The 14,090-nt window shown below is 46.2% G+C and overlaps 1 protein-coding gene across 1 annotated transcript in view; it reads left to right on the forward strand.

Moving 5' to 3' along the window:
- NCAPD3 (non-SMC condensin II complex subunit D3) overlaps positions 1-9,945 on the forward strand; it is a 54,345-nt gene extending 44,400 nt beyond the window's left edge. The window contains exons 27-35 of the mRNA XM_088658269.1: positions 607-806; positions 956-1,066; positions 2,344-2,520; positions 3,085-3,209; positions 3,581-3,708; positions 3,846-3,923; positions 7,478-7,552; positions 7,673-7,733; positions 8,884-9,945. Of these exons, the coding sequence (XP_088514395.1) occupies positions 607-806; positions 956-1,066; positions 2,344-2,520; positions 3,085-3,209; positions 3,581-3,708; positions 3,846-3,923; positions 7,478-7,552; positions 7,673-7,733; positions 8,884-8,986 (1,058 nt within the window). The 3' untranslated portion in view covers positions 8,987-9,945. The remainder of the gene's footprint in view (positions 1-606; positions 807-955; positions 1,067-2,343; positions 2,521-3,084; positions 3,210-3,580; positions 3,709-3,845; positions 3,924-7,477; positions 7,553-7,672; positions 7,734-8,883) is intronic.
- Positions 9,946-14,090: the final 4,145 nt, after the last annotated feature.

A 14,090-nucleotide genomic window follows, 5' to 3' on the forward strand; every position in this document is an offset into this window, starting at 1 on the left:
CTCCTCTTTTGTTAATTCCAAGGTTCGGTTCCAGGAGCCTGCAATTGAACTGGCATTGTGTAGTGGATTTGGGGCTGTGCTCAGCACCTGTTCCCAGGCTTAGAATGGTGCTCTGGGAAATTCTCTTTGGGCTTAAATATCTGGGATCTGCTATTTGAAGGTCACTGTCCTCTTCATTTTATCCTTGAGAAGAGCTTTTAAAGGGGGCCTTCACCATGAAGTAGAAAATCTAGACTGCTGCGGCTACTCACTCTTCTGAATGTGCTGGATAGACTTCTTTGGCGGGTTATGCCACAAGAGCCTCTCATCTCCATCTAATTGGTTGAGACACATTCATAAGAACAAGGCCTCTCTCTCCTTGCAGTGGGTGCCAATATGCTTTTGTGTGTGTGTGTGTGCTTTCAGCCCCTTGCACAAGAGTTTAAAAGCAAGCCCCAACCTCATTTTGCATTTCCCTGTGAAGCCGCTTGACTAGGTGAGCTGTCCCTAACTGCAAAGAGCCTTGTGCAGAGCTAAGACCACTTTGCTCCCAGCTTAAAATGTTGGACTTTTCTGGTGTTTGGAGGTAACCACTTGTCCCACTTTCTCCATCCTTTTTGTTTCCAGCCTGCTTTGTGGACGGAGCCCTGCCTCTCGACCTGGAGGCCAGCGCTCTGCTCTCCGACACCTTTGAGGTCCTGAGCTGCAAGGAGATCAAGCTCTCTGCCATGAAATCCAGGCTAGAGGATGACATTGAGCCGGATGAGGACCAGCTGGCCATAGCCAACGCTGTCATGCAGGTGGCCCAGAAGAAAATGATTTCACAAGTGAGTATAGCAGCTCCAAAGAGAGCCTGGGAAAGTCCTTGGGAGTGACACCACTGTGCTCTCCCTTTGCAACATGCTAAATCTCTCCATTGTTTTGAATAAAGCCGCCCCATTCCGCTGACTCCATCTCTGCTCAATCCACCCCACAGGTTCAGAAGAGGAATTTCATTGAGAATGTCATTCCGATCATCACGTCGCTGAAGACCTCATTGGAGCAGAACAGGCTTCCAGCTCTGAGCGATCTCATGAACTATCTCCGGGTAATATTTCAGGCCAGGGTCATTTAGTTAAACCCATGAGTCAAGGGCAACCCCCTGCCCTGGGCATTCCCTGCGCCCAGTGGGTATTGTTGCCCAGTCCCTGTTGCCACATTGCATTGTGACGAGGCACATGCTGCCTCCTGTCCTGGGCTCTGAGCAGTAGAGAGGTGTGGGAGATCATGATGGGCTGGTTGGAGGTTGTGGGACTGATAAGGATGTCTACAGAGGAAGAGATCCAGTTACTTCTCTGCCTGGACGCACAGCCAGGAGCCTCTGGGGGCAAGTTTAATGTTGCTGGGCTAAATGATTAGCAGTCAATATGCCACAAGTAGCATCTCTTGATAGGACCCTGGCAGTGGCACAATTAAGCATTTGCACCAGCCTGTTCTGGTGTCTTGATAGACTGGAGGGGAGAATGACCTGTGTCATAGGTAAAAAGTAATGGGACCCCTGACCGTTAGGTCCAGTCACGGACGACTCTGGGGTTGTGGCGCTCATCTTGCTTTACTGGCCAAGGGATGGCTGGCATACAGCTTCTGGGTCATGTGGCCAGCATGGCAAAGCCACTTCTGGCAAACCAGAGCAGCGCACGGAAACACCGTTTACCTTCCTGCCGGAGTGGTACCTATTTATCTACTTGCACACTTTGACGTGCTTTCGAACTGCTAGGTTGGCAGGAGCAGGGATCGAGCAACAGGAGCTCACCCCGTCGCGAGGATTCGAACCGCCGACCTTCTGATCGGCAAGCCCTAGGCACTGTGGTTTAGACCACAGCGCCACCCATGTCCCACTGTGTCATAGGTAACAGTGGCCAAAGAACATTGTTGGACATTGAAGGTTGAGTGAGGAGCACAAGATACACCTGGAGATAATGCCCTTCCTTATGGAGCAATGTCAGTTTTTACATGTGTGTGCGCGCACACACACCAGGACTTTGCTTCAGTTGCTTGTTCTCCACAGTAGCCGACTGCCATTATTGATCTTCCCTGCTGCAGTATCTTGCCCAGACATTCTTTAAATCAGAGGATCATTTCACCACTTGTAGCTTTAAGATCTTCACTTGAACATCAGCAGAAAGCATAGCTGATGAAATCATCATCATCATCGCCTTCCACGTCTGCATCCCAAGGGATTTACAAGCACACCCTTAAAAACAGCAAAAATATTTTGTAAAACAGTAGGACAACCAGGTATAGATTTTAAAAACAGCCCACAACAAATATCTACGGTAAGGCATGCAGCTTAACCACCACCAATTTCTCTGTTGCATCTTCCAGGAGGTGATGCAAGATTATCGAAATGAAATCAAAGAGTTCTTTGCCATGGACAAGCAGCTGGCCGCCGAGCTGGAGTACGACATGAAGAAGTATGAGGAACAGCTGAAAATGGAGTCTGAGCAAAACCAGGAGCTGCCCAGAGAGGCAGGATCCCTTCACATCCTGGCAGTTGCGCAGGTACAAACTCCCACCCTCCCAAGCAGGGGCTTGCAAGGATTGTGTTTGCTAGCCACAGCCATGTGAGTCCCGATTTCCCAACAGGCTGGCCCCCAACCCTCTTTTACTGTCGCCTGCTGGCGTACCCAACTGCTGCTTTTTCAAGATTTTGCTGTAGCATGCTAAGGAGCAGCTGACGTCCTGATGTCAGGAGATTGATAGTTGGGTGGCCTCACTCACCTGCCGAGTTTTGTACCTCAGAGGGATGGGAGATACACATTTCCTCACCCCTGTGCTAGACTACGTTGAAATGCATCACTGGCTGTTCCTGTTTTCCAGCCTAGTCCTGTCCCCTCCCATTGTCACCCCAAGCTGGCAGGGCAAAAGCTCCCAACTCTGCCACAAGTAACTTTAAGAAAGTTTACACCCAACTTGAGTTTTCTGTTTGTAACACAGGAATGATGAAGGGTTAGCATTGCAGAGTTGGTGTGAGCCTATTGGCAGTAGCGTGAAGCCCTCTTTGCCCCTGATTGACGCCATAGTGGAATTTAAGCACAGCTCCATTTTCTCCTTTTTAAATCATAGTCTCCCACTTCGGAAAAAGAAGCACTACCTGCTTATCAAAATGCAGCTGCTTCTGTGACTGCTGCAAGAGACTCCACCTTACCTGCTGGATTTACTTCGCCCAGACCAGGCATCCTGAAGGCCAGGTACAGGACTCTGTGGACTCGAGTTGGGCTGTCTGTGATTCTGCTGTTTTTCTGGGATTCGGCAAATCCTGAATTTGAGTATCTTCTGTGCATCTTCGCAGTGCAGCTTGCCTTATACACTTAAGCTTTTATCGTGTGCTAAACTGTCACACTTCATGCGAGATGGTTGCTGCTAGCCTTAGGTCTGTCTACATGCTGTCAGATTATAAATCAAATGCATCAATGCATTGAACTGCAGGTTCAAATGAATCTTTTTCCAGAGGTCCAATTAGTTGTTGCCTTGTGATGCTCGGCAGATGCTCTTTTAAAGCTTGCTTACTATGTAGCGACCGGAACGCCAGCAACAGCTCTACTCTTTTCCTCCTTCCTAGGAACAGGTCCTTGACTACCATTGCCATCCTCAACTCTGCTAAGAAGGTTGCAGAAGCTGCTAAAAATCAGCGCAGCAGGAGCTTGGGCGGGAGGCCCACATCTCCAGGGAGCAGGCAGAACAGTAAAGGTGAGCCTTTCTTTGGCCGGTAGAGATTCTGTCTCAGAACCACCTTAAATATACGCACAGTTCTGGATCCAGACTAACTAGAGGTGTCCTGATGGGGACATTCACTGTCTCTAACACACTCCTCCTTTTTCTTTTAGTGTCCTTGACCAGTCTAATTCGACCATCATCTGGAACCAATGTTCTCCTGGAAGGTCGAGCGATCAGTACCCCTAAGAGTAAGTTTCTGAAGAGATGGTCTGTTATGGAGGGGTGTGTGGAAGCAGCCACATGTGGCAGGGCTGGCTTTGGGGGTCTCCTAGTCCCCTAGCCCTGCCATTTCTGGTCAAGCATAAATAAAACACAACAGGAAAATTGCACTCCCCTGCAACCTTGCAAAGAAAAGAAACCAAACTTGGCAAGTGCAATGTTCTCAACGGTAGAAAATGGCAGCGTATTACAAATTAAGTGCACACAGTTCATAACAACAAAGACTCCAACCAGGCAGTCAAATAGCTGCTTTAAGAGAGTCATGAACCCCTTCCTATGATGCGTCCACCAGTAACATATCATGGTGAATGAACACCATTCTTTTCATCTGTGGACTCCAATTCCCATCAGGCCCGGCCAGTGGTGGCTTGATGGGAGTTGTAGTCCAGCAGCATCTGAAGGGACAGATTTCTCCATTCCTAGTATATGGTCTTTCTTTCTCAGTGGTCTGAAATCCTGATGTGCATATATGTTTTTCTGGTCAAGTATCTCAGCCCTAATCCTCACGGCCATTTCTTGGTAGATCAACCCAGCACTAAACCTGCACTCATTGGTACCTTGCCCTAGCACAGTGTTTTGGCTTCAGGCTCCACTTCAAAATTGTATTCCATCTTCCTAAAGGACATTAGCTGACAGATGTGTGTTCACATGTTGACAACAGCTCTTCCTGAATCCCCTTCTTCCCAAATCTTACTGGGCAGATGAGACAGCAAAGGGTAGTTCAGGTGATTTGGTGGGTTGCCTGTCCCTAGTAACAGTCAGTCTGCAGGTTTTGGCTGGAAGGAAAGGAAGCTGCAAGTTTACATTTATTTCTGTATTATCTGTATTTTGTACCCTGATATTCCTAATCATGGCAGAAGGAGCCATGCAGGGCACTAAGTCATATCCCTTACCACTTGCAATGCTGACGGGCACCATTCTGATTTGCAAGATTTCATATTTACTAAAGGTTTGAAATTTACCTTTTGAAAGAATAAGATGAACCGCTGGATGCTGTGCCCCGAGACCCAAATTTTTTATTCACTTGCACAGGATTGTGGAATGAACACTGCCCTGACTGTACTTTAAGCAGTGGGTCATAAAGTTTGTGTGTGATGCTACAAGTTGTCCTAAACTGGTGGGCATTCGCGTTTGCATGCGTGGCAAAAAAAAAAAATTGGGGGTGGGGGGAAATGAAGGCAGTACTCTGTGAAACCAAATCCTCATGAAGCCAACAGGAACCTGTGCCTTTATTTTGGAAGGGCTCCAACGCTCTGTGATAGCTGCTGCTATCTTCAGTTTAAAAGTGATCGGCAACAGGACAGGGAAAGACTCTGCCCTGAGACCTTAGGTGACCAGGAGAGTGTCTCTTATTCAAAGCCACGCCGTGATATTCACAGCAAGCTGACTGCAGACATCTGACCCTCTGTGTCATCCTCTCCCCGACTTGGCTGAGTCGATAGACTCAACATTAACACCAGATGTCCTTAACTTCCTGACGTCAGCTTTGCGCAAAGTCTTGGGATGCCACAGCCGTGAAAACCGTGCCTTCCTTTCTGCCTGGGGGCTGGCACTGATGCTCAATTTAAGCAACATATGCTGTGGAGCGTGGGAGGGAGGGGACTGTTAATCCCATTGGGGGCCAAGGCTTAAAATTCCAGCTTTGCTTCCTAGCAGTGACACAAGCTATGTGTCACATTACTACTGCCTGAGCTAGCCAGGATTGAGCTGTCATCGCCCCACTGGCTCTGGGTCTCCCGGTCCTAAAATGAGAAGGAAACTATGGTCCAAAAACAATCAACAGACGCAGAGAGAAAAATACTCACTGTGCATGTGTGGGTTTGCACATAATGCCAACCCACTGTTTCTTCAACAAATCATGAATTGAACAAACAAGCCATAGTTTGGCTTGTTTCCAAGCTGTTCTTGTGCTTCTGTAGGCTGGTGAGTACCTTGGGTGTAGTACAGTATGCAAGCAAGCCATGGTTAAGCAAGTGTTTTTACTTTCGGCAGAACAGCAAGCCATAGTTAGGCTAAACGAACCATAGGTTTATTTGTGAGCCAGGATACTTAGTCCCTTAGGACATAATGCCAAGCCATAGATTGGTGTTACATGTATGAGCAGCTGCAAGACTTCCATCCTCTCTCTCCTGTTGTGTGCCAATATTCTGAACCTGCTTCTGGGTTCTCTGGAAACTAAGGAGCTGCTTCTGCATGCAGTTTGGTGTGCAGTCATTCCACTGATTCATCTAATCAGAACGGTCTACTCAGATGAGCAGCAGCTCTCCAGTCTCTTGCAGCTATCAACTAGGGGTTGAATCTGGGATATTGTGCAGGCATGTGAATATGGTTCCTCCCCAAAACCTGCCTACAATAATAATAATAATAATAATAATAATTTATTATTTATACTCCTCCCATCTGGCTGGGTTTCCCCAGCCACTCTGGGCGGCTTCCAACAGAAATATTAAAATATTAAAATACAATAATTTATTAAACATTAAAAGCTTCCCTAAAGAGGGCTGCCTTCAGATGTCCTCTAAAAGTCTGGTAGTCGTTTTTCTCTTTGACATCTGGTGTGAGGGCGTTCCACAGGGCGGGTGCCACTACCAAGAAGGCCCTCTGCCTGGTTCCCTGTAACTTGGCTTCTCACCGCGAGGGAACCGCCAGAAGGCCCTCGACACTGGACCTCAGTGTCTGGGCAGAATGATGAAGGTGGAGACGCTCCTTCAGGTATACTGGACTGAGGCCATTTAGGGCTTTAAAGGTCAGCACCAACACTTTGAATTGTGCTCGGAAACGTACTGGGAGCCAATGTAGGTATTTCAAGACCGGTGTTATGTTGTCTCGGCGGCTGCTCCCAGTCAGCAGTCTAGCTGCCACATTCTGGATTGATTGTAGTTTCCGGGTCACCTTCAAAGGTAGCCCCACATAGAGCGCATTGCAGTAGTCCAAGCGAGAGATAATTAGAGCATGCACCACACTGGTGAGAAGACAGTCCGCAGGCAGGTAGGGTCTCAGCCTGCGTACCAGAATTAACCTGTGCCTCCATGGACAGCTGTGAGTCCAAAATGACTCCCAGGCTGCGCACCTGGTCCTTCAGGGGCACAGTTACCCCATTCAGGACCAGGGAGTCCTCCACACCTGCCCGCCTCCTGTCCCCGACAAACAGTACTTCTGTCTTGTCAGGATTCAACCTCAATCTGCTAGCCGCCATCCAACCTTACCCAAACATTTTATTAGCCTGCTTACCCACATAAATCTCCATGAAACCATGAATGGCATATCAGGAGGCTGAAAAATGGAAGTTAAAGGAGAAGAGGTGAATTTTCCATATTTCAAACAGTTTCCTTCCCTTACCCTGAGCAATTAGGTGTTTGCATACCTGGTTGATTCCCCCATTTTTGTTACAGCAATCTGAGGAGGTCTGGCTGCTAGGGAGGGGTTTAGTATTGGCCACTCCCCCGCCTCACAACACTCCTTTCAATTCTTAAACTGTCCAGGTGAGCTTGTGGTAAACTTTGTGGTGTTTTTTCCCCCCCAGAGTCTATTGACAACGTGACCTTTGGGGCAGGAGTCAGTTATATCCATCAGACCCAAACGCCAGCTTCAACTGCAGGTAAGTTGCTGCTGTGCGTTATTGTGGTTAGATAGAAAGAAACGAAAGACAGACAGAAAGAAAGAGAGAGAGAGAAAAAAAACCCAAGGCATATTAATATTTCTGTCGTTCCACTTGCAGGAGATCAAGGGACCCAGGACCCATCAAGTCAGATTATTTGCTTGCCTTCACCAGATTCGCCGTAAGTATAATAGATGCCTTGGCTGAGGCAGCTCTGCAATCCCAAAATCAGCTTGTGGCAAACAGTAGTTCTGCATGTTTTTGTCCCACTCTTCCTCCATAAAGCTCAGGGTGGCATACGTAGTTCACACACACTCCCCTGCCGTTTTATAGAGTGAGTGCAACAGGCCCAAGGTCGCCCACTGAACTTTGCATGAGAGCGGGGATTCGATCCTGGTCCCCCCCCCCCACACACACACACTTCTAGTTCTGCACTCCAATCAGCACTTGCACTCCATGCAATGGAGATCACAGACAGAATTCATTTCCAGGCACCAGTGCTGTTTCTCCCTGGCAGAAAGGATAACTGTTAAAGCCAGCGGTAACTGCCCTATTTGCAAAATGGCAGCGAAGCAGTGTGTCTTGTGGTGCAGCCAGCAAAGGGTTATTGAATAGAGAAGACGTTAACGTGCTGTTCATCGGAAAGCCACCCAAATGACCTTTGTTTCAAAGCTTGCTGATGGAAAATTATCACTGTGAACTGCAGTTGGGGGACAGATGTCAGAGTGCTTCCCATAACTCTCTTTCTTTTTAAAAATAGCTCTGTACACAAAAGTCTTGGAAATAAGTAACTATTATGTGCCATCTTTCAGAGCAAAACCCTCTCCAGGTGGTATCCGTCAAATAGTAAGTTAGGAAGAAGTATTCTAGGCCAGCCTTCTCTCTCTCTCATTCTAGTTTTCAGCGAGTAGGGATTTTGTTTACATGAGCAGCATTCAAGCAATTTTCAAGAAAAATAGCACTTGTCATGCCCATTCATTTCAATTGGTCTGCTCTGGGTAGGACCAACAATGGATGCAATCCTTGCTTTCCTCTTTAAAGAAAAGCAGATTCCCCATTGTTTGGCAAGACCCCCGTTTTGTGCAGATTTTGGCCACACGCTAAACTTGGTGTTGCTTGTTACAGTGCAGAATGACTAAGCCTGGAACGGATAGCCTGTGTTCTTTGAGATGTTAATTAAACTACAGCTCCCATCACCCTCTGTCCATGTAGGCTGGCGTTAATGGGAGCGGGAGTCTGATGACATGCAGCGGGCCAGATTCCCCATCCCTGCTCTAAACACTAGTTTGCTTAACCTATTTTTCAGAACTATTTTCCATCTCAACTTGTAGGTTGCCGCAGCCTCAGCCGTGGAAGATAAACTCTCCAGTGAGGGGAAGCAACCCTTCAAGTAAAGGGCCGAGGTGGTCCAGCCGCAAGACTCCCCGGCTGTAAGCCCCAGCTTGTAAAGAAGCATAATCATGTTTTACGTCCCCTCTGCAATGGCTTGAAGAGACTATTTGAAGATCATGGCTTGCTTTTGTAATTGCTGTATGATAAATGTCTATTTTGATACTGTTAATATTAGTAATTCATCACTGCACTGGTTGGGGCACACTCTGTATATACTTGAGCTTCTATATACATGTACTGGAATAATTTAAGTAAGTCATTGAGGCAGTTGAATCCAGGTTGGTGGGGCTGCACATCTTGTTTTGCTCCTGCCAAAGAACCAACATGTACTTGTCTCACAAAAAAATCTTTCTTCAAACATTTACCTTCACAGCTTTTATCTCATTTTACTTTCTGGACATGCGCCTTTTGAGTAATACCAGCGTTTAGTCCAGATCAGATCATCTACCGTAGGGAAAAGCCTTGCAATTATTTCCATGGAAAGAATGCGTGTGAAGAGCGCCATGCTGCAGTTGGACATCCATTATCATGGAATCCTTCCCCTCCACAGACCCCACGAAAAAGCCAAAGAGCCACAGGAAGTTTCCATACATGGGCACTCCTTCCCCGCTGAGTTCCTTCTGCCCTCTTGAAAGTCCGAATATCAAGACATCAGGAGAATCTGTGATGTCCTCTGTTTAGAACAAGGAGCCCTAGCCAGCAAAGGGAGGGGCAATGGTGCAAAGAGAAAGGACCAGGGTAGGCCTTCTGGCATCTGAGCAAAACTAGGTGCCTCTTCATTTCCAAATTTGACCTATAGGGCTTTGAAGAATTGTGCCAAAGCCATTCCCGGAGAAGAAACTTGGTAAGAGAGCTTTATTCAAATAATCGCAGCATGTGAATAACTTTATGTATACACAACCTTCCTGTTCTTATCTTAATAGATTATTTCTTGGTTTCCAGCCAGGTTCTTAACTTAGGCTGGTTATGATTGTATGCACAATAAATAAGAGCTAAGCTTACATGTTCAAGTATTTGATTTGATTGAAACCCTATCTGCTGTGTGTTTGTGTGTGTGTGTAACTTGTCTGAGCCTTTCGCTTGCTGCCTTCTCTAATACTTTTGTTTCCTTCATAGGTAAATAGTGTAATATCTGAAGACGATCTTGATCAAGAGACTCTCAAAGTTATGACCATTTTACTTAGAAATAGTTCTAAGAATATTATAAAAGAGGGGTCTGAAAACATGGCTGTTATGAGGGTCAAATGTAAAAGTGCGGTACTATGTTTAAATTCCCAGATGGGTTGACTGCATGACTTTCTAAGAATAAAAGGGTCTTTTAAGGTTAGACTAATGGTTAGTCTAGTTCAGCATTGGCTCTAACTCATAGGGGGCCAGTCAGCTGCTCAAGAAAGCTGGCATAAAGGACCTATTGGTAAAAACTGGCCTGTATGAAATTGTTTGGAGTTGTCTGCTTAGGGAGAACTGGATTATTTAACCTGTGTAGTTTTGTGCAACTTTTGCAGTTTATTCTGGAATTATTTTGGATCTTCTGTGAATTAGGGAAAAGCACTATCAATACAGAGAAATTAAACTAACCACCCATCCAGCATCAGAAATGCTCCTTCAGTAGTGGAGGCTACCAGTTGTGCATTGTGCCCCCTGCCTTGCTTTATATGTAGGATTAGGCTAATGACTTCATGCTTGGTGTGGGAGGAGCTTCTCTGCCTTCCATTCCACCTGTTGCTACAGCTTTGCCTCAGCCTTCTGTTGTGCTAGCAGCTAGATTCCATAATTGCTTAAGACAGGGGTTCCCAACAAAATTTTCTCGAGGACCCCTCATCAAGCCGCTATTGTGACAAGGACCCCCATTAATTCCTAATCCTAAATCTAATTCCTAATTCCTAATCTAATTTTTCCAGTAAGCTTAACACTGATCTTGGAAGGGTTAGGTTCAAGGGACGCCGACGATTTAGGTTCAATGGACACTGACAAATCGGTTCGAGAGTCACTGACTTACTTGCTTGAACATCAAATGCATTATCTTCCTCTTCATCTGTAGGCCTTTGTCGTTTTAACGAACCACTTTTTAACCAACGGTCCATTTTTAGCTACGCGAACTGTAGCTTCCGCGAAAAACAACGCTTTGTTTACAAACACGACTGTTTTGCAAAGAGGCAGCGCGCGCCAGGGAGGGGAATGGAGAAAGCAGGGTATCTGCGCAGTAGCGCACAAATGAAGCCGACGCGCGCAAAGCATCTTGGGGAGGTGAGCGTTAGTAGAATGCGTGCACTGCCTCTTTGCAAAACAGTAGTGTTTGTAAAGCGCCACCTAACGGCATACAGCAGAACTACTGCCTCTATCTAATTCTAGTTTTGCGCTAGACTCTGCTCATGCAGGAAGCGGCCAAAACAAAAAATCTGTTATCATACAAAATATATTTAATATATTTTTTATTCTAATAGCATCTTGCGGACCCCTCTGGCATAGCTCGCGGACCCCTGGGGGTCCCCGGACCACCTGTTGGGAACCACTGGCTTAAGAGGCTAATTTATGTATCAGAAATGGAAGAAAGGGGAAATCACAAAGGAAGAATATGCAAAAGTAGCTAACAGTTGCAGGGAGAAGGCCTGGCAGGCCAAAGCTAATAATAAAGAATTGTTCAGCTATGTTCAAAGCAAGAGGAAGAACAAGCAAGGGGTAGGTCCTCTGCATAGAGAAGATAGAGAAATGCTATTGGGTGATAGAGAGAAGGCGGAACTGCTTAACACCTAATTAGCCTCTGTCTTCACCCAAAAGGAAAGCAGTGCTCAACCTGGTGATAACAAAATAAATGATGCAAGGAGGGAGCTGTAGCCCAAGATAGAAAAAGAGGTTTATGGGAACACCTTGTTGTTGTTTAGTTGTGTCCGACTCTTCGTGACCCCATGGACCATAGCACGCCAGGCACTCCTGTCTTCCACTGCCTCCCGCAGTTTGGTCAGACTCATGTTCGTAGCTTCGAGAACACTGTCCAACCATCTCGTCCTCTGCCGTCCCCTTCTCCTTGTGCCCTCCATCTTTCCCAGGGAGTCTTCTCTTCTCATGAGGTGGCCAAAGTATTGGAGCCTCAGCTTCACGATCTGTCCTTCCAGTGAGCACTCAGGGCTGATTTCCTTCAGAATGGATCAGTTTGATCTTCTTGCAGTCCATGGAACTCTCAAGAGTCTCCTCCAGCACCATAATTCAAAGGCATCAATTCTTTGGCGATCAGGCTTCCTTAGGGTCCAGCTCTCACTTCCAATGGGAATACCTACCTACTTTAAATGAATTCAAATCTCCAGGACCTGATGAGCTGCACCAAATGGAACTAAAGTAGCATGTGGGTGTAATCTCAGAGCCTCTGTCTATAATTTTTGAGAATTCTTGGGAGAACAGGTGAGGGTCCTACAGACTGGAGGTGAGCAAATGTCCCCATCTTGAAGAATGGGAAAAATTAAGACCCAGGTAACTACTTGAGAGCTTGAGAGCAATACCAGGAAAGGTCCTAGAACAGATAATTAAATGGTCTGGCTGCTCCAGGGAGAGGTTCTGGCATTGAGGGTGTGTATGCTCCTTTCAGCCAGCAAAGTCAATACTCCAACAGAAGGGAAATTCCGGATCTGGTTGTAAAAGGGACTGCTGCTAGTTGCTGCCTGCACATTTTCAAGCCTATGGGCCACAAACCATTTTTTAAAAAAATCTGACTCACATCTGTATGGACTGCAGATTGTTCCATGCAGACAAGCCCTAGAACACACAAATGCTAATTCAACTCTGGTGTGCTTTCTGGCATCTTTTTTTTAAATGTCCATTTGTTTATTTAAAGCATTTGTTTACCCCTGTCCTACCCACAGAAGACATATGGAGCTGAGGTTTTAAACAGCGACAGTACATATAACCCTGTGTTTCATCATGTAACCCCGTCTTTGCAGCCAAGCAGCTCTCAGGCTGTCTGCCCAAAGCTGTGTCTGTGGTGCTGACTTCATACGTACAAGCAATCCATCATTGCTGCAGTCCAGTGAAGTTAGCCTCCTCCCCAAGGGAACATTGTCACAAAGAAAGGTCAGTTGTCCTTCTGGGAGAGTTGCTGTGCTAAGTTGGTTTCAGTGACCTAGTGAGATTCCTCTAACATCTGTCTCATACAGATTTCACCCAAATGCTAGGTAATATTTAATTCTACACAGGAACCTGCTGAACAAGTTCACACAACCCCTGGGTGGGTTCAGCAGCAACCATCTCCCACCTCTCCAAAAGCACCTTCATGTGCCCACCGCCCTTTATTTGCAGAGAACTCAACCGACCTCACTTCCCAAACCACAACAAAAGACTGCTCCACACACCTTTTTTTGATATTTATGTAAAACATTCTTGGCAAAGTTAAATGCAACACATTAGTACAAACTTGTCAAATATTTACAATGAATTTCAAGGGAGGACACCCCTGACCTGGGAAGAGATGCCACTGGTACATTTCTGAACCCAGAATAGTCATGTTCTTCTTTGGGGGTGGAGTATCCAAGTAAAATGAGGCAACAGCCTTTCAAGCACCCATCTATGTGACAAAACTGGATCAACTGATACGACTTCAGCCTAAGAAACTCCCATGGTATAAATAAAAAGGAGATGAATAATCGGTCCCTCCTATCTAGGTCTTTCTCCCTTTTCACCTTTTGGAAGAACACTGCATTCAAGGCAACAACCACAGCCATCTCTCCTGTATAAGAGCAGATTATGGTGGTAAAAAGGCAGGCTTGTGCCACCTTAGACTGCAGCTAGCAGGGTCACATTTTTAAATGGTCTTTCATCTAAAACACAGTGCATGCTTATAAAGGAAGCACCTTGAGGAAATGATCATATGAACCGTTTCTTCCTGAAGTGCTAATTTATTGCATGATCGGTGTGGAGTAGAGCATTCAAAAAAGGATCCCCTCACCACCTGCAGGTTGAAGTGGTATGCTCCCCCACTCTATCCCCTCCTTTTACATGATATGGGGCTGCATAGTCACCCACTCAGAATGGGACAGTATGGTCCTGAGAGGTGGTAGGATGGACAGTAGCATTTCAGAATATAAGTGAAAAATTCATTCATTCATTTATTTAAAAGGGGGAAAACACTTTTCTAAGTGGAAAGTTCACTGCGTATACC

Source organism: Zootoca vivipara, chromosome 14 (genome assembly GCF_965207765.1).
Source record: "Zootoca vivipara chromosome 14, rZooViv2.hap1.1, whole genome shotgun sequence".
Classification (NCBI taxonomy): Eukaryota; Metazoa; Chordata; class Lepidosauria; order Squamata; family Lacertidae; genus Zootoca; species Zootoca vivipara.